At 59.9% G+C, this 26,741-nt stretch overlaps 5 protein-coding genes across 8 annotated transcripts; 4 read left to right on the forward strand and 1 right to left on the reverse strand.

The window, feature by feature from the left end:
- Positions 1-106: 106 nt before the first annotated feature.
- On the reverse strand, positions 107-7,799 carry PTGES3L (prostaglandin E synthase 3 like). 3 transcript variants are annotated; one of them, XM_050911869.1, is made up of 17 exons: positions 7,747-7,799; positions 7,222-7,335; positions 7,037-7,103; positions 6,612-6,710; positions 6,105-6,194; positions 5,942-5,995; positions 4,793-4,915; positions 4,541-4,700; positions 3,956-4,013; positions 3,435-3,591; positions 3,225-3,341; positions 2,391-2,521; positions 2,108-2,174; positions 1,824-1,915; positions 1,291-1,345; positions 589-683; positions 107-322 (listed from the first exon to the last, which is right to left on the reverse strand). In XM_050911869.1, the coding sequence occupies exons 1-17, from the start codon at positions 7,752-7,754 to the stop codon at positions 202-204; spliced, it is 1,608 nt and encodes a 535-aa protein (XP_050767826.1). In that variant the 5' UTR covers positions 7,755-7,799; the 3' UTR covers positions 107-201. The 3 variants fall into 3 exon arrangements, with proteins under 3 accessions (XP_050767826.1, XP_050767828.1, XP_050767829.1); XM_050911871.1 differs by lacking the exons at positions 5,942-5,995; positions 6,105-6,194; positions 6,612-6,710; ... (1 more) ...; positions 7,222-7,335; positions 7,747-7,799 and adding an exon at positions 4,992-5,072; XM_050911872.1 differs by lacking the exons at positions 107-322; positions 589-683; positions 1,291-1,345; ... (6 more) ...; positions 4,541-4,700; positions 4,793-4,915 and adding an exon at positions 5,461-5,691.
- Positions 7,800-8,121: 322 nt separating this feature from the next.
- Positions 8,122-12,896, forward strand: RUNDC1 (RUN domain containing 1). Its single transcript, XM_050911694.1, has 5 exons — positions 8,122-8,463; positions 9,261-9,419; positions 9,697-9,895; positions 10,160-10,267; positions 11,281-12,896. The coding sequence occupies exons 1-5, from the start codon at positions 8,122-8,124 to the stop codon at positions 12,144-12,146; spliced, it is 1,674 nt and encodes a 557-aa protein (XP_050767651.1). The 3' UTR covers positions 12,147-12,896.
- A 470-nt stretch (positions 12,897-13,366) lies between these two features.
- RPL27 (ribosomal protein L27) lies at positions 13,367-15,528 on the forward strand. The gene is made up of 4 exons (XM_050911686.1): positions 13,367-13,462; positions 13,690-13,859; positions 14,503-14,613; positions 15,438-15,528. Exons 1-4 carry the CDS (start codon positions 13,382-13,384, stop codon positions 15,484-15,486), a joined length of 411 nt encoding a protein of 136 aa, XP_050767643.1. The 5' UTR covers positions 13,367-13,381; the 3' UTR covers positions 15,487-15,528.
- A 914-nt stretch (positions 15,529-16,442) lies between these two features.
- On the forward strand, positions 16,443-19,786 carry IFI35 (interferon induced protein 35). Of its 2 annotated transcripts, none has more exons than XM_050911711.1 (9): positions 16,443-16,534; positions 16,634-16,729; positions 17,072-17,230; positions 17,574-17,687; positions 18,002-18,146; positions 18,372-18,505; positions 18,734-18,923; positions 19,201-19,307; positions 19,497-19,629. In XM_050911711.1, the coding sequence occupies exons 1-9, from the start codon at positions 16,520-16,522 to the stop codon at positions 19,566-19,568; spliced, it is 1,032 nt and encodes a 343-aa protein (XP_050767668.1). In that variant the 5' UTR covers positions 16,443-16,519; the 3' UTR covers positions 19,569-19,629. The 2 variants fall into 2 exon arrangements, with proteins under 2 accessions (XP_050767668.1, XP_050767667.1); XM_050911710.1 differs by having other exon boundaries at positions 16,444-16,534; positions 19,507-19,786.
- Positions 19,787-20,399: 613 nt separating this feature from the next.
- Positions 20,400-26,547, forward strand: LOC127026782 (uncharacterized). Its single transcript, XM_050912091.1, has 5 exons — positions 20,400-20,577; positions 20,783-20,886; positions 21,875-24,787; positions 25,159-25,367; positions 25,834-26,547. The coding sequence occupies exons 1-5, from the start codon at positions 20,400-20,402 to the stop codon at positions 25,901-25,903; spliced, it is 3,474 nt and encodes a 1,157-aa protein (XP_050768048.1). The 3' UTR covers positions 25,904-26,547.
- Positions 26,548-26,741: the final 194 nt, after the last annotated feature.

Below are 26,741 nucleotides of genomic sequence, written 5' to 3' on the forward strand. Positions count from 1 at the left end.
AATGAAAGAACCCTTGCAGCAAAGCGTGGATGGCACATCCCCTCCCCCAATTTTCTCTGAGCACCAAATCAGCTCACACAGAGCATATGCACACCAGCTGTTGTTTTTATGTCTTTATTCTCTGGGAGAGAAGTTGGTGGAGCTTATGCAAAGCAGGGAAGACAGCCCTACTTTCAGAATTGTTTCTTACACTTCAGGGCTTCAACGGCTGATGAATTCCTGGAGCAGAGCTTGCACTTCTCCTCGCCGACTCATCTTGGTTGCCTTGCCCTGAAAGCGGCCTCGCTTCCCAGCTCCTTTGCCTCCCAGCAGCTCTGCCACCCTGCAGCAACAACAGCACAGGCTGAAGGCCACTCACTTGCAGAGAAGAGAGCGCCTGGCCTAACCTGGTCTAGCGGAAGGCGTCCCTTGGCAGGGGGGTTGGAACCAGATGATCTTTAAGGTCCCTTCCAACCCAAACCATTCTATGATTCTACGAACCTGCTCCACAGAGCAAACAAGGATTTGTGCCCTAATTATACTGCTCAGCTGCTTAGTCTGCAACATTAGAATTCTTACTAATTTTAAAGAAACCATAGAACACGTTACCTGGGACCTAAATTCTCAACTGCTTCAACAGGTCCGGCTAGAAGAAAGAGTCCCGCTTCTTTTTCATCTCCCACCGTCAGGAACAGCAGGGTTTCCTGTGGACAGAGAGATGGACCTTGCTCCAGAATAACCAGTGCCCTCCTTGTCCAGGAAGAAGAGACACTGGCCACAGGACTCATCCAAGCGTGCAAAAAATTCAGAAGTTTGTGTGTATTACTGAGACAGAGACTCAATTTGAAGACTGTAAAAGGGAGGGGGGCTTTTGAGCCTTTTATGGACAATCGTATGTTGTGGGGGACAGAATGGGTACTGGGGTATCCTAAGTTAAAAGGATATGGTTGGCAGTTGGACTAGATGATCGTTGTAGGTCCCTTCTGACTGAAATAGTGTATTCTATTCTATTCTATTTATTCTATTCTATTCTGTTTATTCTGTTCTAGAACAGCCGATGAGGTTCTGCGCAGCTCTTTGGGGGACAGGCTCTTCTACAGTGCTCTGAATTTCCACTGTTGTATTTCTTGACTGTTGAGGATTCCCCTGCACATGAGGCTGCTGGGGACAATAACCTCACGTAACTTTTGAAAGGAAACAGACCTGTAGCTTCTGACTGTGGTACAAACAGAAGCCTGGCCAGCCCCTGCCTGTGCTACAGCTTGAATGAAAAAGCCAGTGGCGTCAGGTTAGTCTTCATCAGTGACTTACCTCTGTCCCAATCTCATTAGCGATGATATTCATAAATTCAGAGTCACCCTCTTTCCTGCATGGATGGGTAAAAAAACACTTCAGAAAGAAGCAAAAATCCCCTCTAGAGCCCAAAATATCAATCAGAAACCAAAGGCCTGATCGGGCCTGGGGTTTTGGCCTCTTGCTCTTAGGATGGAGATCAGTTTTTTTCTATATATCTAAATCCTCACTGTGCATTCCTGTGGACATATTAGGAATTATTTAAGTGTTTAAGAAATAGAGCTCCTCCGTTTTATTTGAAAATATCAAGGGCAGAAAGAAATCAGATAGACAGTTATTTCTTAGCTATAAAACCAGAAGAATTCAGTGACTGAATTACTAACACATTCCTTTAATTACACAACCTTCCAGCAGGCTGAGGCAGTTTAATATTCTGTTCACCTTGTTTGCAGTCTTCCTTGAGAAACAAGCCTGAATAGGTGTCACAGAGATGCAACTGCCATAAAACATGTAAGATACCATTTTACCCTGTTCCCTGAACTCCCCCATACCTGTGTAACACAAACAGCTGACTTTGAACAGGTTTGCTCTTGAAGTCCCGGGCTATCAAAACAGCAATGTCTCTAAGCAGGTTCAAGTTATTCTGAAAGAAAAGCAAATAAACTGTACTGCAGATGGAGAAGTCAGGTGAACACTGAGTTGTGTTCCCAGAGGTGGGAGCCGTTTTCATAATACCCACAAAAACTGATGTCTACGATTCAATTCCCAGTTATCACGACTAAAGCTCAGGTCTACAGGAAGCAGCCAGATCTGCTTTTCTCAGCCATCCTCATACCTTCTGAAGCAGTTTCACAGAACTCTGCAGTCTCTTCACAGCCTCTACATGCTCACCTGGTCCATTTCTGAAAGAACAAGGAGAATTTGGATCGCCACTCTGAAGGCGTGTGGTGCCTGAAATCCTTTCAGAATCCTTTCAGAAATCTGACAGGATTTCTTAAAGGAGCAAAAGCAGGTAACGTCATAAAAAGCACCGCGTAGATGGACCCTGAGGCTTATGTGGTATTTGTCAGAAGGAATAGTAAAGATGAAATAATCAAAGTGGAAAGAAAGGGTATTACTTGAGCAGTGAGGTTAGAGCCTTCTCAGTACTGTGACTTTGTTCGATTGACTTCAGCACTCTGTTTCCTGCCAGGAAAACCAAGTTGGTTTTGTTCTTTTTCCCTTTTTCTGTGCCAAGGAGTTTAATAACCTTAAAAAGAAAATCACCCTGGTCAGAAAAGAACACTACTTTGCTTATACTCACACAGGTGATTGGTTCCTACTGGACTATGCCTTGTTGTGAATATTGGCTCTCTGCCAGTGAAAATAAACTGATTAAAATCAGCCATAAGGTCAACATACAAAAAAAAAAAAGGAGGGTGATACAGTGGAATTAATACAATTTGTTAGTCATGGGCTGCACTCTGCAGTGCATCTGGATGTCTCTGCTGGGATACAGACTCCAACAAATGACTGAAAAGACAGAAACACTTAAAAGCAGCTCTAGAATTTTATCTCCACCTCCCTGCACAGAGGATTTCTCATTCATGACAAATACTCAAAAATATTAGAGCTTTAAGCAGAGGGAACAAGTGGCTGGCAACCCAGCAATGCACGGCCAAACTGGCAATATACCACGTGCCCTCCACAGAGGCATCAGCAGTTCAGAAAATATCATTGCTACAGACAAGGGCTGAGCTCTGTTACAAAGGAAAAAAAGGAGCCTGACTGACTGGACAAGGACTGCTGACCTGTGTGCGGCCCTGTTGGGGCTCACCCAGCACGGGGCTTCCGCCGCCCCCTTTACCATCGGGACAATTTCCAGCAGACCCTGGATCTCAGGGACTTCTGCTGCGCTAGGTCTGAATGTGCGGAGCGAGGCTCCCGAAGGCAGCTCAGCTGCAGCCCCCCACCTGCAAGTCACTCAGGTTGGAGACATGAGTCCCACAGCACGTGCTGGAGTCTATGCCTTCGATGTCGACAACTCGCACCGGCCCCGCGTGGTCATCTGGCAAACCACGGCTTCTCACCTAGCAAAAGGAGGACAATGGCAAACAAGGTGACATCCACGCCACAGTTTTTTCGGTCCCACGGATATCATCAGGTCTCTCCCCACCACTCACTGTTTCAATTTCAGGGTCATCTGCAGCCAGTTCCCTCACCATCACGGGTACCCTCTCCCGGATTTTCTCATTCACACTCCTCTCCAGGGCCTCTATTTGCTCTGCTGTCATGGAGGGGGTGTCCAGCTCAATGAGACTTCGCTGATGGCCCAGCTCCCTGCACCGACGAAGAACATCTGCTACTGTAGGTAAGCCCAGCTGGAAGGCCCCTCTGTGCAGCACTAAGTGCCATCCCACTGCTGGGAATGTGGTGACTGAAACAAAACATACTTCCCTCCTCTCCCTGTTATTTACAGAGCACCAGATGGATACCAAACACTGGGAGGAGGACAAGAGAGAGCAAATACTTTGCACAGATTCTCTCCAGTTCAGTCACCGCTCCCAGGCCCTCTAAGCTTGAGTGAAATGTCCAAGGGCCAGCTGCTTTTGATTTATCAATGTTCAGCTCCTTGTGGCCCAGCACGGTGGCACACGCCAAACAAGGTAAGACTGGGCTCAAAAGGAGCCTTTTCCCTGCTCACCATGAAGTCGTCTTGAATCCAAACATCTGTTCTGCGACAGCAGTGATGAGATGCTGTCCTGGAAGAGACGTGCAAGCAACAGCCTTGAGTGCCACTGGACACAGGAAAAGACCTTTTCAGTCAGACTGTATTTTTTCTGCTGACACTCCCCACGACATTTGCAAATGCCCAGGCATGTGCTCGGTGCTGTGCGGCTGATGCTACTGCTTAGGAGCAGACAGAAGAGACAGCCATCGCCTCGTGGGCCTTGGGACCCTGACAGCACCACGGCGCACGCTGAACACTTCAAAGCGGGTTGAACTTTCCTTCCAAACCTGTTTGCAGCGGGTTCCTTTACAAGCCAAGGGGAGCCCGCAGGGGAGGCGCCTGCCTTCCCAAGCGGCCCCGGGATGGACTGTGCGCGCAGAGCTGCCGGGCTTCCCCCTCCCCTGACCAGGATGGGGACAAGCTGGGCACCGACCGCCCCCCCAGCCCAGGGCCCGGGTGAAGCCAGGCGAGGCCGCCCCGGACGGGGCCCGCGGCGCTGCTGGCCGCCGCTGCAGCGCGGTGTTACCGGACGCCCCTCGGTCGGGCCGGGGCACGGACCTGAATGCTGCTGCATGTGGTCGAAGCGGCGCTCCCAGTCCAGCGACAGCAGCACCTCGGCGCCCGGCTCCAGCGCCGCCTGCACGAAGTGGATGGCCTCGGGGCCCCGCCGGGTCACGCGCAGCACCGGCACATCGCCGATGAGGCCGCGGTCGTCCGGCTGCGGACACGGGGCGTCAGCGCCGCCGGCCCGGCCCCGGCCTCAGCCCCGGCCTCGGCCCCCCGCCCGGCCCGGCCCGGCCCGGCCCGTACCTGCCCGCCGCCCTCGGGGAAGAGGATGGTGTCCTCCAGCACCACCTGGAACCCGCGCACCGGCTCCCCGCCGCCCTCGGGCCGCAGCTCCGCCGCCCGGCACGACACCACCCTGGTGGCGAACTGCAACAGAGACGGCGGCGCCGTGAGGGCCGGCCCGCGCCTCCGCCGCGCCGCGCCCCGCCTGTCCCGCCGCTACCTGCCGCGCCCAGCTGTCCCGCTGGCACTGGAACACCATGGCCGCGGCGGCTGCGGACCGGCGGCGGCGACCGAGGAAAGACACGGGCGGGCGGCGACGGCGGCCGGGAGGGACACGGGGCTGGCGGCGACGGCGACCGAGGAAAGACACGGGGCGGGCGGCGACGGCGGCCGAGGAGGGACACGGGGCTGGCGGCGACGGCGACCGAGGAAAGACACGGGGCGGGCGGCGACGGCGGCCGGGGAAGGACACGGGGGCTGGCGGCGACGGCGGCCGGGAAGGGACACGCGGCTGGCGGTCGCGGCCGCCGTGCCGCAGGTGGGCGGGGCCTGCAAAGTGACGCGCCAGGCGCGCGCCCGGCGGCGGCGGGGCACGCGCTCCCGGTGCCGGCGGCGGTGGCGGGGGAGGACGGCTCCCCGGCGTCTGGCGCGGCGGCGGCCCGAGCGGACAGCAGACGACGGCGGCGGCAGCAGCTCACGTTTATTGCCCCGTGCCCCGCGCGGGTAACCGGCACGGGGAGAGCGGACGGCTCCCGCCGCCCTGGGTCGGGGTCCGCTGCGCTCGGCGGGGAACCGGCGGGGGCGGCTCCGCTTCCTCGGAGAGCCCCGCCCGCGCGCTCCTCGTCGGTGCGTGCTGCCGGCGCGCCGGGAGGCCTCCTGCGGCCGCGGCGTCCCCGGGGGCCTGGGCTTCAGAGGTCGTCCTGCGGGCAGGAGGAGCGAGGTGCCAGGGAAGGGGCCAGCCCCCTCCCGCAGCGGCCGGCACCGGCCCGACAGCCCCAGGCAGCCCTGGGGAGCGTGTCCCCGGCTGGCTCCGGGACGGGCTGCCCCAGGAGAGCAGCTGGAGCTGCTGCCGGCGTCCCGGAGCGAGCGGAGGGCCGGAGGCTCGGCTCAGCGGGGGCGGCTGCAGCGCGTAGCAGCGTCTGGGGGAAGCAGCTCGCGGGCAGTACTTACATCCAGGTCGTCCATGGCTGGCGGGGGGCCTTTGTCCGTCACCTTCTCCAGGAGCTGGATGGGAAACAAACGGCTGTGGGAACTCCGAATGCCCGGCTCCCCGCCATCCCGAGCACCCACCCCACACGTGCCCCGGGACCCCGAGGCCTGCGGCCCGGCTCACCTCTGCGTACTGCTCCACCATGGCCCTCTCCACCTCCTCGTCCCCTTCCCAGTCTCGCCAGTTGTCGAAGTCCACGGAGAGCCAGGCTGGCTGTGGTCAGAGAGAGCATCCCCTGAGGGAGGGAGCAGCACGGAAGGGACCAGGCAGCCCCGTCCTCGCAGCCCGGGGATTGCTCTGTGGGGCGAGCACAGGCTGCTCCTGCACAGGCGAGGGGACGGGGCAGGCTGGGGAAGGGCAGGAAGGGGAGTGTGTCCCTTCATCTGCGGGTGCTGGTCCTGACCCTGCCTGCGTTGAGGGAAAGGGGTGCTGCACCCTTCCCAGAGGGCAGAGGTCCGTGGACTGGCAGTGACCATGAGGTTGGGCTCTTTGGGAGCTCTGTGTTGGGATGCCCGCGTGGGGCCCTCGGTATCTGTCCTGGGGGCAGGTTGGTCCCCGGGAGCCGCGAGGCGCTGCGTGGGGACCGCACCTGCGCTGAGGCTGGTCCCGGCTGCCAGGCGCTACACACACCTTGATGTTCTCCTTGGTGATGCGGGGCCAGGCCACTTTCTCCTTCCACTTCCTCATAAAACACGTGATGGAGCGGTCAGAGCGCTTCTCCTGTGAGTCCTGCCAAGAGATCGGGGGTGCCTCACCTCCGTGTCTGCCGGACTCCTCTCTGTAATCCACTGCAGACACGCACAGGATTAAAGCTCAGCCACGTTCAGGCTGGGGGGGACACAGAACCACGCAGACAGATTGTTTCTGGCCCAAGGCAGCACTGCGAGTGCCAGGCCCAGGGTCAGGGCTCCCAGGCTTGTGCTCACCCCACTCAGGCTCTTGGGAAATGGGCAGGATTCAATGCTAAGTGGCGTTGCTCAAGACTGGACAGGCTGGGTTTAACTCTAAGCCTGATGCAGGCTGTCGGAGAACAGTTAGCTGCGGGGAAGCCTCACCTTGGAGTTGACCCTGGCATACAGGTTGATCTCGTTGTAGAACTCCACACCATCTGCATTTTTGCAACTGCCAAAACACGGTAACAGCCTGGCTTAGGAGAGGGCTGAGGCCACGCGTGCCCTGTCCCCTGAACCACCCCCAGTTCAGGGCCGCGTCCCTGGTAGGCAGGGCAGCGGCAGCTGACCTGAACACCAGCCGCTGGTCCTCAATGACAACCTTAACATCCGTGCTGTCCTCGACACAGAACTCCAGGAAGACGTACCGCGGGCGGTCGTACCACAGCGTCTTTGCAGGTTGCCTTGGGAAAGAGCAGACCAGCGGGTATTTCCACGGTGCCCACCAGCGCTCCGCAGGGACCGCGCGAGGCACGGGGTGGGGACTGGGGCAAGGAAGGTGCCCCAAGCGTGGACCCTGTGTGGGCCGAGCTCCGGGGCTGGCAGCGAGAGCGAGGTGGGTGCAGGGCCTGGGCGGTGGGCACGCAACGCTCCCCCCTCACGCCTCGGCAGCCAGCGGGGCCCGGCAGGCCGGCCTGCCCTCGCTCTCCCCCGCCATTCCCGGCGCCATTCCCCCGCTGCCCCGGGGTCCAGCCCGGCGGTGCCTCAGGCTCCGGCCCCTCGCGGGTGCCCCAGGCCCCGGCCGGACACTGCCCCAGCGACCGGGCGCCGCGCGGGGGTGCCGGGCGCTGCCCGTCCCGTCCGGCCGCGCTCACCTCGCCATGGCGGTGCCGACCCCGCCCCGCGCTATTTCGGGCCGGGGGCGCGGCTGTCGGCGGGGCCGGCAGCAGGGGGCCGGCCGGCAGCGGGGGCCGGCAGCGGGGATCGGCCGGGCCGGGCGCGGCGCGGCCACCCCAGGGCCCGGTCGCCGGCCCAGCGCCGCCCCGCGGCGGGCGGGCCCCGCGCCGGGCCACACGCCCCGGCCGCCGCGACCCCCGGGACCCCCGCGACCCCCGGCCTCGCCGCAGCCGTCCCGCCGGGCCGCGGGGGGGCGCGCTGGCGCCGCGCAGGCCCCGCCCCGCGCCGCCAGGCCCCGCCCCGCGCCGCGCCGGCAAGATGGCGGCGGCGTCGCGGCGGCCGTAGCGGCGGCCATGGAGGCGGAGGGCGGCCCGCTGGGCCCGGGGGAGCGCTGGGCGCCGGTGGGCGCCGTGTCGGCGGCGACGGCGGCGGCGGAGGAGGAGGACGAGGAGGAGGAGGCGGCGGCGGCGGCGGGGGGCGGGTCGCCGCAGTCGGTGCCGCGGCTGCGGGCCGAGCGGCGCCGCCTGCACGGGGCGCTGCTGGCGCTGGCCTCGCACTTCGCGCAGGTGCAGTTCCGGCTGCGGCAGGTGGCGCGGGCCGGGCCGGCCGAGCAGCAGCGCCTGCTCCGCGACCTGGAGGACTTCGCCTTCCGCGGCTGCCCCGCGCCGCTGGCCCACGGCCTCGGCGGCGCCCCGGTGAGTGCGCGGCCCGGCCCGCGCTGCGGGCGCCGCGACCCGGGGCGGGGGGGCGCGGGCCGCGTCGGGCCGGCTCGGTGGGGCCCCGGTGCCGGCAGAGCGATGGCTGCCGCTGGGGTAAGGAGAACGCGGTCTCCTTTCGGATAACGGCGTCGCGCGGTCTTCTGCTGCCGCGGGGTCGGTACGTGCGTCCGGCCTGGCTGAGGCCCGTTAGCGGCGGCCGCGGTCCTGTTCGCCGCTGGGCCGTGCGGAGGGGAGCTCGGTGGCCGAGGTGAGGGGCGGCCGTCGCGGGCACCTAACGGCGCGCTGTCCAGAGGCGCCGCACGCTCTGCCGCGGGTTGCGGCCGGCTCCGGGGAGAGACCGGGCCGGCGGGTTTGCACGAAGCTCAGTTACAGGAGCATTCAGGTCCTCGATGAGCTGGAGCCAGCTCGCGGGGACGTGCGTTAAAGCCCTGCTTTGCGTGTTACTGCTCCGCTCCGAGATACGGCGGTGACTCAGAGGATCTTTGATACGTACACGTTATTTGGCGACTTGCAACAGTGCTTCCTGGATCCCGGCCTTGCGAGACGGGGCTTGGGTGCAGGAGGTCTGGAGAGGCTCTTCCTTTGTCAGATGAGGTGATGCGGCTGGTACCTCTCCCTGATGTTCAGGCACATCTTCTTCTCAGACTAGCATGCAGTGTCCCCTAGTTAAGTGCATGAGCTGAGGGAAACACTCCTCATACCACAATCCTGTTCTCTGGGGCTTGGCTATGACAATAAACCTTCAATTCTATTTACTGTTAACTTTTTTTCAGAGTGAGCGAGAGAAGCAGGAGCAAATTGAGGTCCAGAAGGAGAAGCAGAGAGAGCTGATCCTGCAGCTCAAGACACAGCTGGATGACCTGGAGACGTTTGCTTACCAAGAGGGCAGCTATGATTCTCTGCCACAGTCTGTGGTTATGGAAAGACAACGGGTAAGGCTCGCAGAGTCCTTCTGCCTGTATTTCTCGGCACTTGTGAGCCCCTTACAGACTGTAGGAGTTGGTCAGTCCTTATTTCTCGCCAGCAGCTGTAATAGCGTATCAGTAGTTCGTCTGCATGCGTAAACCTGTCCTGTGCCTTCTCTTGCAATTTTCTATGTGCAGCAAAGGTGGCCTGTTTCCAAGGTAATGAGTGGGTAGAGGAGTATTTTGAAGCTCATGGGCAGCAGCGCTGCACAGTGAGATCGTGCTACTAACTTGTGTTTTGCAGATGATTATAAATGAGTTGATAAAGAAGCTGGACATGGACTTGAGTGAAGATATTGCAACGCTATCTCCAGAGGAATTGCGACAGCGTGTGGATGCTGCCATAGCACAGATTGTTAATCCAGCCAGGGTGAAGGAGCAGCTGGTGGAACAACTGAAGACACAGATCAGGGACCTCGAAATGTTCATCAACTTCATTCAGGGTCAGTGCTGAGTTTTTAGATGAGCAGATTGAGTTGCTTTGTAATTCCCTGACAAAGTCATGAGGAGGGAGGTCACAGATGTCAGAGGACGCAGGAAGAGTTTCTGGGTCACAGGGAAGTACAGATCTCTCTGAACTGACAGTGGGGGGAACAAGAGACTGACAAAAAAGGTGCAGAGAGGTCTAAGGAATATTGACCTTAATACTTGGGATACGCAGCTTAAATTCACAAGTGTGAAATAATAGTGTGAAATTCTTGTTCTAGATGAAGTTGGAAGCTCTGGTAAGGCGGAAGATGGACACTGTGAATGTGCAGGCAGAAAAGATGGCGGTGGCTCCTACAAACCAAATACACGGCCTTCTGGAAATAGAGGTGGGCACTGCTTGGCTCAGAGCTTCTGGCACTGCTCCTGCTGTCAGTCACTTGAGGTTCGGCAAGCACGAACCAGCGTCCAGTCACGCTAGGCTGCTTTGCTTTTTTGCTGGCAGTTGGTTTCTGTGCTTTCCTCCTCCCGCTGACAGAAGGCCTGTGTCCAGTTCCTGTACCCTTCCTCCGTGGGATCATTAGAGTAGTCACAGAACCTGAACGTGTGGCTCAGAGGGTGGGATTGGTCCTCAGCAGAGATCAGGAGTAGAGGGGACTTCTGATACTTAGTGCTAAATGCGGACAGACTGAGCAGCCTTGTCTTGTATGCACTGTTGGGCTGCGCTGTAATTAATGCTCTTTGAGTTCTTAGCTCTGCGAGCAGATACAGGGAGCTGGGTGGATCCAGTGTTCTTTATAAATTGAGACTTGTCTACTTATCCCTTATTGGGCCTAGAATAGTATACTAGAAGAAATACTACAATACCTTTACTTTTGTAATCTGAGGCATCTGCCACTAGCCAGAGGTAGAATACTGGCCTGGATGGAATTTGGGTCTTACCCGGTGTGGCTACTCTTGCAAAATGAATTTAAGAATGGCACAGGAGTAAGCAGTGTATGTTAGCCTGCTGAGACAAGATGCTTCTTGAAAGTAGGCAGGGATCCCCTTCAGCAAAGGTTTTGGTATCTCCTAATTACCTGTGTGATACCGTCATGTCTAAAAAATGATCTTTCCTCACTGTGTATGTGCCCACTAGGAAAGATGATGTAGGATTTCTTCTCTCTAAGATGACCTGATTGTCAAGAACAGGCCATGCAAATGTTTGCTTTTCTGGTTGGCTTCAGTGCGTTGAATCTAGAAAAAGTAGCATCAGTCTTAGTGACAAAAGCTCCCGAGGAGGAGGAGAATCCGTGGTGGAGGAGGAGGAGCAGACATTTGCACTCCCTTTATGTGTATGAAAGAGCAGAGCTGTTGATTCCTTAATGAGAGTATTTTTTTTTCTCTTTTCTAACCTGATTAGTGAACCCAGAAGATGCCAGAAAGATGCGAGAAACAGGCCTGCACCTCATGCGTCGCATGCTTGCTGTGCTACAAATATTTGCTGTCAGTCAGTTTGGCTGTGCTGCTGGTCAGATTCCTCGCACCCTCTGGCAGAAGGACCAAGCCAACAAGGACTATTCCCCCTTAATTAAGAAACTGGAGTTGTCAGTAGAGCGGGTGAGGCAGCTAGCTATGAAACACCAGCAGGAAGACCACGTTATCAGTTCCTCCGATCTGCAGGACATTCCCTTAGGAGGCAGAGATGAGCTGACTCTAGCTGTGCGGAGGGAGTTGACCATTGCTTTGCGAGACCTGATGGCTCACGGGCTCTATGCCTCTTCGCAAGGAATGAGCCTGGTATTGGCACCCATCGCGTGCCTGATTCCTGCGTTCACCTCGTCGCCGCAGACCATGCACCCCTGGGAACTCTTTGTGAAGTATTACAACGCTAAGAACGGACAAGCCTTTGTGGAATCCCCGGCTCGCAAGCTCTCCCAGTCCTTTGCCTTGCCTGTGACGGGAGGAGTGGCCGTTACCCCCAAACAGAGCCTGCTGACAGCGATTCACACTGTCCTGACAGAGCATGACCCCTTCAAGCGCAGTGCAGACTCTGAACTGAAAGCTCTGGTGTGTATGGCACTGAACGAGCAGCGCCTGGTCTCCTGGGTAAATCTGATCTGCAAATCTGGAGCTCTGGTACAGTCCCACTACCAGCCGTGGAGCTACATGGCAAACACAGGCTTTGAGAGCGCGCTCAACGTTCTCAGTCGCCTGAGCAACTTGAAATTCAACCTCCCGGTTGACCTGGCTGTCCGGCAGCTGAAAAACATCAAAGATGCTTTTTGATGTATTTTTATTGTAGATCATCTGTTTTCCACAAGTAGGCAGCTGTCGGGCTCAAGAAGCCTGGCTTTTTTAAGACCAAGTTTGACTCTTTGAAATTGATATTTGCTTTTAGGGAAATCTTACGGTGTCTTGATGCTGGAAATCTGTGTTTTGCAAGGCTGCCACTGCAAAGCTGCTGGAGGTTGTGCGCTGTACAGCACCTCACCCTGCCCCTTTATGCAGCTCTGAAGAGCCAAACTGCTTCGCTGGGGAGCGGATGCCAGTGAGCGTTCAGCGTGTGGGGCTGGCTGCCCCGACTGCGGTGGAGGGCTGGCCACGGAGCCTGCAGGTGGGGGAAAGCCCCTCAGAACGTGCAGCTTGGCTCCTGTGCTGCGTCCGCATGGTTATTTCTCAAAGTTTGTGCTCTGAATGATGCCCCCACGAGACGCCTCTCACGGGAAGAGCGAGGCAAGCTGCCAGGCATTCAGTTGCCTCGGGCGTTGCCCAGTGGCCGGTGACTTCCCCTCCGCAGCGCGAACATGTGAGAAAACTGGGGCAGAGCTGCTGAGCCGGGGGTGCGGGGGCTGCGCCCCTCCGGCGCCGGCCCCTCGGCGAGCCACAGAAGCGGCCGCCTTCTTCAGGCTGCCGGGCGAGGGACCGGCACCCCCGGCTTTGTCCCTGAGCTCCTTTTTCGAAGCTTTTGTGTGACGGTCAGCACGCCAGCGGCCCGGTGTTTCACAGGGGATGCATTAAACCGCTTTAGCAAGTGTACGTGTGCGGAGAGCCCGTCTCCAGTGACCGTGTGTTAGTTTGTGTTCGTTACTGGCCTGTGTGCTGCCCCGCGGGGTTTGTAATAGTCACAGTCGGAGTTTAAATTACCTGCCGTTCCTGCTGTGTGCTGGGCGTAACAGCGGGCCGGGAGGCGGCGGGGATCCGCGGCGGCGGGGAGCGGCAGCGGCGGCGGCGGGGGGCGGGAGGGCAGGCCCCCGGCACGGCCGCCTGTTGCCTGGCAACGGTGGCGTCGCCCCGCGCGTCGGCGACGTGCTCCTAGAGGACGAAGCGGAAGTGACGCAGCTGGCACGAGGTGAAAGGTCGGAGGCGCGGCGGCCGCTTCCTTTTCCGGCCTGGGCGCCATCGCCGCGGGAGCCTCGGTAAGTGCGGGGCCCAGGCCGCGGGATCCGCCGCCATCCGCGGGGGCGGCGGGCCGGGGGCGGCCGGGGGCCCGGCCGTGACTGCCGCGTGCTGTCTCCGCAGAGATGGGGAAGTTCATGAAGCCGGGGAAGGTGGTGCTGGTGCTGGCCGGCCGCTACTCGGGGCGCAAGGCCGTCATCGTGAAGGTGAGGGCGGGGCCGGCGGCGCTCCGGTACGGCTGCCCTGGCGGGACTGCGCTCGCTGCTGGCCCGCGGGCGGCCCTGCAGAGCGGGCAGGAGCCCGGGGCGCTGCTGCTGCCTGTTTCTGGAGGCGCCCGCACAGACGGGGTTCCTGCTGGGTTTTCGCGGCTGCGTGGCGCGGCGGCGGCTGGCGCTCCGCGGTGCCATCGCCGGCTGCGGTCGGTGTGTTTCAGAACATCGACGATGGCACTTCCGACCGGCCGTACAGCCACGCCTTGGTGGCAGGCATCGACCGCTACCCGCGGAAGGTGACGGCCGCGATGGGCAAGAAGAAGATCGCAAAGAGGTCCAAGATCAAGTCCTTCGTGAAAGTTTACAACTACAACCACCTGATGCCCACCCGGTGAGTGTGGCCGCAGGAGTGCCGCCAGCGGGGCCGCAGCCTGCTGCTGGCAGGGCCAGAGGAGTCTCGTCTGCTGTCAGCGATCGTAGTTCTTGTGTGTTCTCGCTGGCGAACGCTGGGAGTCACTGAGGTTCTTAATTACGTGGCTGAAGGAACGCAGGGCACACGCTTTGGAAAAACAGGGACTTGGGGGGTGTGAAGCTGAGGGGGAATACTGGTGAACTTCTGAAATAAGGTGCTGGCTCTTATTTCAGCCACACTCACTTTCCCCTTGACGACGGGGTGTCAGTGGATGAGCCTTTGAGACAGTCGTGAGGGTCTGGGGGTGCTGGCAGAGCTGTTGCGGCCCACCGACGTTTCTTCCCATCCGCTTGGAGCTCCTGCTGGTGCAGGCTGCCAGATACAGCGTGCTGGATAGAGCTGCTTCTCTTGTGAAGTGTGTAGCTGTTTCCTTTATAGGCAGAATTAAATGTCTTTGGATGCTGTACTGGTTTGGTGATTTCCTGAAATGAGAAGGCTTTAAGAGCTGTAGTCCCTTAACCTGGCACTAGTACGTGCATTTGACCGGTCGGGCTGCCCGCTCTGCTTTCATCCCTGTGCCAGGTGCTGTGACTCTTTCGAACCTTGCTGCTCTCTTGCCCAGGTATTCTGTCGATATTCCTCTGGACAAAACAGTGGTCAATAAGGACGTGTTCAGGGACCCCGCTCTAAAACGCAAAGCGAGACGTGAAGCCAAGGTGAAGTTTGAGGAGAGGTGAGTTGGAAGCTCGTCTCTTCAGCAGTGTCGGCGGTTGTGCCACAGCCTGGGTGAGTCCCAGGTTGGACACTTCTGCCTCAGCTTCTTGAATACATTTTTGGTTGAGTGCATTCCTCCTCACCTTCAGTGTGTGTTGGCACAACCAGTCTGTTCAGGGAGCTGGTGGGTTGAGATGGGGAACAGTTTACCAACAGCCGTAGACTCGGGCTGACGTTTATGACAGTGCTGCAGCCTCGTGCCAGCACGAGCGGGGCCTTTCAGGTGCCAGATGACGATCTCTTGGCGTCTCACTGCCGGGTCATCCACTGTCCGTCACTGGGCTTAGTGGGACAGGGCAGGGCCGACGCTTTGCCCAGGAGTGTTCCGGGTTAACGGTCCTCCTCTTCAGTTTTCTGTTCAGAAACTCCTTCAGTGGAAGGAGCTGTGCGGCCTCAGTGGGACGCAGGGTGTCGTTTAAAGCGCTCTGCCCGTGATCGTAGGCTGTTGTCCGAGAGCGTCTCCTGATGGCTGCCCTCCACGTGAGGTGATGGCGGGACTGCCGCCTGCTGCGCTCTTGGGGTGGAAACCGCCGTAGTGCGGGTGTCCTTCACCAGGTGGCTGCATGAGAAATCGGGAAGCGGACATTCGCTTCCCTTGGCAGTTTAAACGTTTAAAGCGGGTGTAGTTGCAGCCCGGGCTGAAGAGACGAGGTGAATTACTCGGGGTAAGCCGGGCGCTGCGTCCTGCCCCTGTGGGAGGGTGCGGACAGCTCGGGTGTGGGTCTTGTGCTGCTGCCTGCTGGTACAGAGCGTGCTCTAACCTTTGTGTTCCTCCTCTTTCAGATACAAGACAGGCAAGAATAAGTGGTTCTTCCAGAAGCTGCGATTCTAAAGGTGTAACACGGTTGCATCAATAAAAGTTTATTAAAAACCACGTTGTTTTGTTGTATAAAAAAGAGCTTTGCTAGGCCTTTTTCTCTGTGGTGTGGACGTTCTTGCTCTGTGTGTCTGCAAGAGCTGGGAAAGCCGTGGCAGTCCAGGCGAGGCTCGGAGCGTCTGTGGAGCGTTGTGTGGCCTGAACCATGGGTGAACGTGCCGTCTCCGCGGCGCTGTCCTCGGGCACCTCGGGCTCTGCCGCGGGGCACACGCCGCTCTTTCCCCTTCCTGCTGCCGAAGGGTGACCGGTGACATTCCTGCCTGCGCTGGAAGTCTCCGATTCCCGAAACGGCGGTCATCCCTGTGAGAGAGTAGGGGTGGGAGAGGGAAGATGAATGGTTCGCTCCGGGTGCCTGCCCCGCTCGCCTTGCCTCTGGCTGAGAAATACAGCGGCGTGTGGGGCGGCCTGCGCAGGCACTTGGCGGCAGGGCGTTAAAGCTTTGGTTACCTTCGCGGAGGTGCGCGGCCTGCCTGGGGGGCAGGGGGGGGCAGGCTGCTGAACGAAAGCCGGGCGGGCGGGGAAGGGGCTGTTCCCCGGCGGGGGCTGAGGAGGCTGGGCTGCTTTGGGGAAGTGAGGTCCGCGGGGAAGAGGGCGCGGGCTGGTTGGGCAGGCGGCGGCGGGGCAGCGAGGAATGGGTGGAAAGACCCGGTTTTCGGGTCAGCGCCGCCCGCGGGCCGTCTCGGCTGGAGCTGCGCGGGACCGGGCTTCTGCCCCCGCCCCGGGGCCGTCGCGCTCGGGGGCCGCCCCGGGGCCGGGCCGCGATAGCGAAAGCGAAAGCGAAGGGCGGGAGGAGGCGCGGGGCCGCACCGGCAGCGGGGTCCCGGCAGGCAGGCAGGCAGGCAGGCAGGTAGGTAGGGCGGCCCCGGCGGCCGGCCCGGCCGGGCAGGGCTCCCCCTCTGCCGCCGCCGCGGGGCCGGGGCTCCGGCGGGGCCGTCCGCGCCGCCGCCTGACCCGCCGCCGTTCTGCCCCCAGCGCCAGCGCCGCGGAGATGGATTCGGGGGAGGTGAGGGGCTGAGGCCCCGGGGACCCGCGGGGCCGGCCCGGGGCGGGGGGGCGGCCCGGGGCTCGGCGCAGCGTGGCTGAGCACCCCTCCTGCCTTTAGGACTCCTTCATCCAGCTGCCCTGCCCCAGCGGCCTGGAGGACGGCTGTCTGGCGGCGACCCCCGAGCAACTCCGGCAGGAGATCGAGCGTTGCAAGGTGCGTCCTGCTGCGGCCGTGAGGTGGGTCGGGTGGGATCCAAGCCCCCCCGGGATCCGCTGCGGCCGCGAGAGGTGGGTCGCGTCGGATCCGAACTGCCCCGGGATCTGCCCTGGCCGGCCTAGGCTGTGAGCTCGAGTTTCTTGTTTTTTCTTGGGCTACGAGCCAGGAGCGGCAGAGAGGGGGTATCCCGCGGTTCAGAGAGCCTGTACTGGGGTCTGGGGCTCCGCACGGGGAGCAGTTCCCCTCCTTCCCAAACGAGCAGCGTGTGCTGGGGCTGGACAGCCAGTGGGGGTGGCGTAATGTCTGCAGGGTCTCGTTGTCTGATGGTACCTCTCACAGGAACTTTGTACCGCTCTGGAGCAAGACCATGCAAAGTTACAAATGGCCAAGGAAGCTGTAGAGCAAAGGACGCAAGAGCTGAGAAAAGAGGGAGAACTTCTTCATAAAAATCTTGAGCAACAAATGTCTTTAAAGAGAGATGAAGAGAGATCCTGCCAGGTTGGTGGCCAAAGGACTCGTCTTGGGCTCGGAAAGGTGGCAGTGGGTGGTGGGGCTGCATCACTCAGCTCGCTGCTCTGAGATCACTTTGCTCTGGACCCGGTGGAGGCTTCACGAGACGTCACATCAGGCCTGTGCCAGGAAGCGAGCTAGCGCCGCGGCAGTGGAGGAAGGACTGTAATGAAACTCGAGCGGCCGGGGCAGGGCTGCAGGCAGTCAAGAGCAGAAAAATGGTGTGGGTGGAGCGATGTCCAAGAACAGTGCTGCGCTTAAAACGGAGAGCGTGCTGCAGCCCCTCGTGTCCTGGTGGTTCCCTTACTGTCCCCTCTTTCTTTCCTTCCAGGTGGACGTTTTTTTAGCAGAGGAGGAGAACAACAGACTGAAGCAGGAGAAGCAGGTGCTGAAAAAGAAACTGGAAGAAGTGAGGAAGAGGGTCCTCTGTGAGGATGCGGTAATGGTAACAGTGTGTGGGCAGTTGGGTCTGCTGGCAAAGGGGTATGAGCCTGGCTGGAGAGGCTGCAGGCAAATGCAGCTGGGCGCTGTGTGACAACTGGCACAGCTCCTGCTAGCGGATGGCTCCTCTGCTGGGCCCAGAAGCTCCAGTTGTGGCTTTGGGACTCCAGGCACAGCCAGATCCTAGGAGAGACTCTTCTGAGGCTCTCCAGCTGTTTATTTTGAGCCATGAGCTTGTTTCTAGTCTGTGGATTGGCAGGGACAGGCCCTGTGTGGGGTCCAGTCTCCTCCAGGTGCTGTCTGTGAACTCGAACCTAGATGCTGCCTACCTTGCCAGAGAAGAAAATGGTGTTTAAGGGACTTGCGACAAACAAGGAGGACATGAACAAGCTGATGCTCACCCCGCTGATCCGCTACCCTCTGCTGGGGGGCTCAGCTCTCATCACCTTTGAGAAGGCAGAGGGTAAGGGTGAGAAGAGCACTGCCACAGCCAGGTGTCCTGGTCGATCGGCTTTGGGGCCTGCCCTGCATCCCTTCCCTGGGCCAGGGCTCGGAGCTCTGCCCCCTCTGCTGATGTTGTGCGGGGTTATGCCCCCCCCCCAAAGCATTAGCTGCCCCATGTCCTGTCCCATGGTGTGCTCGGAGCAGGCGGTCGATCCCCTGTGCTGGGGGCTCTCCCTGCTTGCAGTGGCCCAGAGGATCATAGAGGTGAAGGAGCACATGGTGGAGCTGAGCTACGGAGAGGAGCTGGAGGAGCTTGACCGGTGCAGAGTGCGAGTGCAGGCAGCGCCGGTGGATATACTGCTGCCATCTGCCCTGGAGGTAAGTCCCGAGGGCCTGCTGCTCCCCGCAGCGCGGAGAACCGCAGAGCTGCCCTGGGCACGCACCAGCTTTGCTGTGCCCTGCTCCGCCACTACCCAAGCTCGCCTCTGCCAGGTCACTGGTACCAGCCCAGCTCAGCGCATTAGCGCCGCAGCTCTGCACTGCTCCCCCGAGCTCTGGGGCCGGCCCTGCCCTGCCCTGGCACTGACTGGCCTGTGCCACCCGCAGATCGGGCTGACTCGGAGCAGCAGGAGTATTCTCCTGTCTGACCTGCCCAGCCTGGGCATCTCTGAGGAGGCACTGCTGGACAAGCTGGAGCTCTTCTTCAGCAAGACGAAGAACGGGGGTGGCGAGGTGGAGAGCAGGGAGTTCCTGGATGACTCTGGCCAGGTGGTGCTGACCTTCGCGGAGGACGGAGGTGCGTGGGGTGTGCTGAGCCCCAGCTGCTGGCAAGGGGGGAGCAGCCCAGCCGGCTCTGGGGGGCACAGGTGCTCTCCCGAGAGCAGATGGAGCCATGTCTGTGGGGAACGGGGAAGGCAGAGTGAGCCCAGGCTGTCCTGTCTCCCCTGAGACAGTGCTGGTGCAGGTGAACTGGGGCTGGGCAGTGCCAGCCTTGGTGTCTGTGCCAGGGACGTAACCTCCCCTGGAGCTCAGCGGGGGCCTGGGTGGCTCAGGGCTTTCCTCTCCATCGGCAGTGGCAGGGCCGCTAATTGCAAGAGGACACATCCAGGTGCTTATTGGGAAAGGAAAATACAAGCTCAAAATATCACCGTGCATGAGTGGAGACATCACTAACCTGCAGGTAAGCGCACGAACCCTGGTGCCAAGCAGCACCTGCCAGCCCAGGGCGAGGCAGCACGGGTGGGGGCTCCTGCAGACCCGCTCCCCACACCGCCATGCAGCCTGAGGCGCAGTGCCCCTAGGGGACCCCTTCCCTGCGTGCCCTCCCGCCGCCCTGCGCGGCACAGGGCCCGCTGCCGCTCACCCCCAGCTCTGCCCAGCTCCAGCCCTCCTGCTGCCCCAGGACCGTCCTGCTCTCGGGGATCCCAGACGTGCTGGCTGAGGAGCCCATGAGGGACGCCCTGGAGATCCACTTCCAGAAGGCCAGCCGCGGCGGGGGAGAGGTGGACGCCCTCGCCTACGTCCCGGCAGGACGACAGGGGGTGGCCGTTTTCATGGAGGACGCGGGCTAGGCCTGGCCAGCCCCGTCCGCCCGATGCAGCGGAGCTCTGCGTGGCCGCTGGTCCCTGGGCTTAGTGGGAATTAAAGCATCTGCAGGGAGCGCCGTGTCTGTCGTGCTGGGGATGGGACGGGGACGGGGACGGGGACGGGGACGGGGACGGGCCCTGCGTGCAAGAGCCGCGGGCGAGGCTGGGCCCTTCCCGGGCACGGGGACGTGGGGGCGCCGGGCCCCGGGAGGGGCTCTGTGGGCACCGGGGCCGGGCCGGGCCGAGGCGGCCCGCGGCGCCGAGCGGGGCCCGCAGCGAGCAGGGCCCGGGGCTCGGCCGGGCCGGGCCGGGGGCGGTGCCGGCCGGGGGGGGCGGCCCCGGTTTCACTTTCGTTTCCCGGCGGCGGCGGCGGGGCCGGAGCGGGGCGCAGGTAGCGAGGCCGGGCCGGGCCGGGCCGCAGCGCTCGGGGCTGCGCGGCGCTGGGCCCGCGGGGCGGCGGCGGCGGGGCCGGGGCGCGGCGGGCGGGCGGGGCCCGGGACCGGGCAGGGGCTGCGCCGGGGCCTCGGCCAGGGGGGAACGGGGCCGGTGAGGGCCCGGCGCGGCGAGGGGGGCCCGGGCCGGGGCCCAGCCCCGCGGGGCGGGGGGAGCTGCTGCCGGGGCTCCCGGGCACCCCGGCCCGGCCCGGCGGCGTGGGGCCCGGCTGCCCGCGGCCTCTCTGCGCAGGCATGGCGGGCCGCACGGTGCGGGTGGGGGGCCTCCCCGCCGACCTGCCTCCCGACAGGGTGGCCGACAAGCTGACCATCCACTTCCTGCGCTCCCGCAACGGCGGCGGGGAGATCGCCGACGTCCAGGTGCTGGCCGGCTCCCAGGCCTGCGCCCTCATCACCTTCGAGGCGCCGGAAGGTAACGGCCGCGGAGACCCGCGAAGGGCCGCGCTCGGCCCCGCGGCCGGGCCCGGCCCCTGGGCTCTGCCCGCTGCCGAGCACCCAGCCCCGTCCTCCCCTGCCCTCCTGCCCCGTGTCCGCGCCTGCTCGGGGCAGGGATGGAGCTGCTGCCCCCCGGCACGGGGCTGGGCTGACGCGGGTGGCTGATGGCTTTTCCCACCCAGTGGCCCAGAGGATCCTGAAGGCCAAGACTCACGTGTTGTCGATCGGAGGGAAGAAATACCCGCTGGAAGTGACGGCGCATGTGGCGGAGCTGAGCCCCGATGAGGTAGCGAGGAGCAGACAGCTCCTGCCCAGGCGGCCGTGACAGCCCCAGCTGGCTCCCAGACCGGCTCTGTGGCTGGCAGACACGCTTGGGAAGGGAGACCTCCCTCTCTCCTTTAATCTTAATTAGACTGAAAGCAAATCCATTTTTATTCATATTCAAATGAGGAATTGGGTTTTTTTCTAATAACACAGGGACAGCCAGGCAGGCTGTGCACTGGGTTGTTTTGTATTTGTGCCTGTCAAAGCAAGGAAGGATAGTCAGACTGGAGGGATAGTCAGACTGTCACTTTTCCCCAGCCCATCTGGTGACACACGGGGGATCCTGTTAATGCCTCTGCTGTGTCATTAGCTCGACACCATGTCATTAGTTGGACACGCTTCTTCTCAGGAGAGCTTAGGAGACAAACACGCTGGTGTCTAGGAGGCACTGGAGAGTTCTTGCCTCTTCCTCCAGTTTCAAGAGAGTATGGCAGTAGCCACGTCTCACGTTTTCATGTCTGGGCACTGAAAACGAGGGCATGGGAGTTAGCCTGGCATTGCAGACTTTTCTGCAAGCCTGTGGTGCCAGACTGCATGAAGGTCTGCAGCTGAAGCTCTGGGAGAGCAAGAGGGCAACTGCATTTCGGATGCAAAAGGGATAGTGGATTTCTTGGGTTTGGGCTGTTTGCAGAGCTCCCAGCATGTAGAAGTGGGGCCACATCTCGGTGCGATTTGCCCCTCGCATTCCTGGTTTGCAGAAAGCTTTTGACTATGCATACAAGGTCCTAGAGTTGCTTGGTCTGGCTGGGTCTTTCAGTCCTGCCTGTGTTATGCTCCCATCTCATTTGAAAGCAGGATGCTGAGAGAGAGAGGTGGCGGATCACGTCATCTCTTCTGTCATAATAATGCAGAGGCTTTGGCAAGTGTCAGGTGCATTTGCCTCCCCCTCTGCCTTGGAGGGGGGTTATTTTTGGTCCTTGCTCTCTCACTCCTTTGCTATCTACTTGCAGATCTTCATACGCGCTTGTGTGATAGTTGACTATGGCAAGCTTCCTGCTGGCAAAACCCTCCTGAGGAACTTGCATAAAGGCTACAGCAATGTGCAGTTCAACTTTGACTCCAAGAACACACACTGCATAGTCAAGGGACCATTCACTGAGCTGCAGGCCTTCAGCAGAGACCTGCTGGGCAGCCTGAACCTCAAGAGCCAAGCCGTTGGAGAGATCCTCCTGCCAGGTTCCAGCCATGTGGCCAAAGAGACCAGAATGCATGATCACCAGCAAGTGCCTGACTCCACTGAGTCAGCACGAGAGACAGCAAAGCTGCCGAATTGGGACCAGGTGTATGAAAAGGCAGCTAAAGTCCCATCGTCTCGGGGCCCAGTGGATGGGGAAGCTGTGGAACAGCTGGAGGACTTTTCCCTAGTGATGGACTCGGACATTTACTTGTACATGCAGAGGTTCTGTGCTGCCGAGTACCAAGGTGTGCTACGCCAGCATCGTGTGGATGTGGTGGATGTTAGCAGCGATGGCATCGCCATACTGTACCTCCAACCATCGGCAGGTATGTCTGGGGACATGGACGCCTTGCAACAGGCCCGCCTGGCCCTGCAGCAGCTTTACCAGCAGCTGGAGGTGAGCTTGCGCAAGGAGAAGATCACCAAGGGAGGACTGGATATGGACAGCCAGGCACTCAGGGCTCTGACACATGAGCTGCAGAAACTGTATCCCCAGTTGCTCTGCCATGAGGATGAGAGGCAGCTTTATCTTATTGGAAACCTCGTTGATGTGTCCCAGGCCAAGCAGTACCTTCAGGATTTCAGCACCAGAAGAGGTGCCGCACACACGGTTAGCATGCTCAGCAGCTCCCTGCCCTCACACCCAGCAACCTCCCGCACCACAGAGGCTGCACTGCACAAGCCCAAAGCGCCTGTGGACACCTCAGCCTCAAGGGTCAGCCCAGGCAGGCCGGAGCTGAAAGGTGAGCTCAAGCTAGCTGCCAACTTCAGCGCTCGGAAAGCTGACAGGTCTCAGGTCAGCCGGGGCCTCTTGCTGAATCAGGACTCTCCACCGGCGGGACAGGCGCAACTTTCTGGAAAACACTTTTCAGAGACAGATGCTCTAGGGCCAAGTGACCCAACAGCACTGACCCAGCAGTACCAGCCTCATGTCTCTACAACAGATGTGGTTTTGGGGTCAGCAGCAGAGTCTCAGCAGAAGGACCCCAAAGAATGGGAGCATGTGAAAGGAGGTGCCAGGCTTACAAGACACAAGGCTCTGTCTCCCTTTGGGGGCAAAGAAAACAGCACTTCGCAGCATCCTGGGGACTCTAAAGGCTCAGGTCCCATCAGGCACCATCCCCTTGCTGGCACATCTAGTACCTTTGACACAACAAGGACCTCTTCTGCTTTAGACTCTAAACCCTCTGAATCCAGGCCTCTGCTGCGACGTTCCAACAGCTTCTCCCTGCCAAGGTCAAAGGAAAGCGACAAGCCCCAAGACACGGGCAGGGCAGGCAGTGGAGGCAGTAGGGTGAGTGAAGAAATGAGCCTGGACTCTCTGCAGTGGTCTTACCTGAAAGACGTTTGCCGCGCTGCTATTGATGAACTGTGCAGGGATGGAGGTGTGCAGATCTCAGAGCAACGTGCTGGGGACTGCACTGTGCTGACGCTACAGGCGGCGGACAGGAGCAAGCTTTTCCAGGCTAAATGGAAGGTGGAAGCTCTTGTGCAGAAGTGTCCCGACCTTGTGTGTCAGAGTATGAGCTACTCAGAGCTCGCTGTAGATGGTCCAGATGACAGTGCCCTGAGTGAACTGTGCAGCCTCTTGCGAGGAAACTCCCTCCAGGTTGGACTCAGCAAAGACAAGTACAAGCTATATCTTGCCTGCCCCAAGGAGATGCTGCCAGGAGTGACTGAGGCCTTCCATGTGTTTTCTTCCAGGAGGCTCCGTGCCCTGAAGTCTTCCTCCTTGTCTCCAGGACCAGAGAGTACAGGGCACTCAAGTGTCATCCAGCCGAGCAGAAGCCAGGACACGGTGCTGGGTGCAGCCCTTCCCAGCAGCCTGGAGTCCCTACAGATGGGCCTGCAGCACCTGACCATTAGCGATAAAGCAGACCCCGCAGATGTGCTCAGGGCTTCCCGGCTGCCAGAGGCTGAGGAAAAAAGGTCCCCCAGCCCTTGGAGGTTCCAGCAGGCACTGGGGCAGGAGGAGGCCAATGACCATGTTGATTCTGGGGCTGTGCAAGGAGGAAGCAGCCTTCTGAGCCCTGGTGTAGCGGATAAGCCAAGTCCTGCTGGTCTGAGGGAGTCCCAGGAACAGCCGAAGACAAAACTGTCTGTGGGGGAGCCTGACATTGCACGGCTAAAGCAGGTTTTGCCAGACAGATTCCAGTTTGCAAGAGACAAGAGCAGAGGAGGCCACAATGAAGCGATGGGACAGCTGCGCTCACCAGTTCCTGCAGCAGACGGAGCTCCTCGCTCCCTGCCCACCTGGCTGTACGGGGCTACGGCTGCTGAGCCGCCTGAGGCTGCAGCCGAACAGTCACCTGCAGCAGAGCCCAGGGGCCAGGAAAGGGCCCTGCTCCCAACAGGCAGGAGCGAGGTGCAGGAGGAGCCTGACCTCTCGTCACGGCAGACAAGAGGCCCCAGCCTTGGACAGGAAAGCGGCAAGACCCCTCTGGGCCGGTGTGATGCTTGCCAGGGCTCAGGGGTGACCTGCCAGGCCCCCTGCGGTCACGCCTTGTGCAGGACATGTTTTGCAGCGGACAGTACGCAGCCAGCTTGCTGCAGCTCCTCCTCGGTTGCCCCGAGCCGCAAGATCCCAGGGACATTCAAGATCTCCTCCCTGTCTCAGAGTCTGCCTGGCTACTATCGAGACCTAACGCTCCAGGTTGCCTACAACATCCCTGATGGCGTGCAAGGGGTAGGTACCCACCACAGGGGCTTCCCCATCCCGCTGCAGGACATGCAATGGGTTCTGTCAGTGTGGCAGGGGCTGGGAGGGGAGTGTGTGTGTGTGTGTGTGGCGGGGGGGAGGAGGGCAGCTACAGCTCCATGCCCCACATGTAAAGCAGCAGAGGTGTTGACCTGTGGCAGGCAAAAAGCTGCACACCAGGTTTGGGAGCAGCTTGCTGCTTTTGAAGAGCATGTGACTTCTGTTTTTAGTTCAAAGTGACTAGCAGCCCATGGGGGCCACAGTCATCTGTGTATTTTCAAGTTGGACAGAATCTCAGAAGCCAGCTCTGAGGCACAGCACTCAGGTTGTTGTTTAAAATGCTTTCTTCCTGTTCTAAGGTTGGTGACCCCCGCCCAGGACAGCCTTACAAAGGGGGGGATTTCTATGCCTTCCTGCCTGACAACAGAGAAGGGCAGAAGACGGCAATGCTGCTGAAGAAAGCATTTGAGCACGGGCTGACATTCCAGATCAAGTCCTGCAATGGAGAGGAAAGAGTGATATGGGGCCTTATCCCACACAAAACCTCCTGGGATGGAGGCAAAGCCAGGTATGGCCCAGCTCATCCCAAGCTTCCAGGTGTGTTTTTTTTTAGCAATCGGAGGAGGAGAACCATGGGCTCCAGCTCAACAAATTCTGGCATGGCTTGCTCTCCCAGGCTCCTGCAATGGCAGAGTTGGTGCCTCCCTTTGCTTCAGCTCGCAGGGCAGCTGTGGTGTGGCAGACCAGCCCTGGCACCCTGGAGCTAACGCCCTTGCCCGTCCCACACCCATAAGTTCCCCGTGGACAAGAATTCTGGGCCCTGTTCACTTACAGCTTTCCTGGCTTTTCCTGTGACAGCGCTCTGCAGGCAGCTCTGGGTGCAAGCTGTGCCTGTGAGCAGCAGCAGCTCCCAGGGAGCAGGACTTCCACCCTCAGCCCCCGTTGAAGGGATGGAGCAAAAATAAACTGCTGCTCCCCTCAGTGGTTTTAGCACCATCAGTAGGATTTACACCACTTCCCTCTCTGCCCCACAGGAACGGCTATCCAGATGCCCAGTATCTCCGTGAGGTTTGCACAGTACTGAAGAAACTGGGCATCGCATGAGACTCCCTGCCTGAGCGGCCACAGCCCATGCCTTCGCTTCACCTTCCTTTCCAGCTGACAAAACTGCAGCTTAACACAGACAGCTCAGGAAAAAGCAGGTGTTTGTCCAAGGAGCTCCTGTGTCCCCAGAGGTAGCCAGAAATCTGCACGTTAGTGACAGCAGCACCTCCATGCCCGCCCCCTGCAAGCCTCAACATGGATCAGAGCTTCCCTGAAACTGCAGCTCCTCCTCGATGCGTGTCCTCACCAGCCAGTTACGCAGCGCGTTTCAACACCAGCTCCAGGCTGAGCCCTGGCGTGGCTTTCAGCAGCATAACCCAAACCTGGGCAGGACCCCGTGTGTAGTCCAGCCCCATCTTCTGGAGTCTCTTCCACCTCTGGCCACTGCAGGCAGGTTCCGGCTCAGCCACTGCCAGAGCCTGTGCCAGAGCTGAGCTGTCATTGATTTCAGCTGTTCACTCAGACATTTCAGTCCTCGAGCAGACAGCCCCGAGCTACAGCCCCTCCCCAGCACCTGCTCTGGGGCCAGCAGGCAACCTGATGCTCTCCTGGGGAGGGTATTAACAGCTTTCAGTGCCCAGGACACCTGCCTCCCATGAGAATATACAGGCACAGACAGTCTCTAAGTGGAGAAATAAACAAGATTTATTCCCACATTTTTAGTAGTGGTTGTTTACGCCTTGTCTTACTGTCACCCCAGGCACCCATTTCAATCTCAACTGGGTACAGAGACACCCAGACACAGAGTAAAGTGCAGAGGCCAGCTAAGAGCTTTGCAAACAAAAATCACCATAGCTGCCCTCCAGAACAGGGCCTTAGAAGATCAATGCAACACTTG

The sequence above is a fragment of the Gymnogyps californianus genome, chromosome 28 (assembly GCF_018139145.2).
Source record: "Gymnogyps californianus isolate 813 chromosome 28, ASM1813914v2, whole genome shotgun sequence".
NCBI classification, from domain to species: Eukaryota; Metazoa; Chordata; class Aves; order Accipitriformes; family Cathartidae; genus Gymnogyps; species Gymnogyps californianus.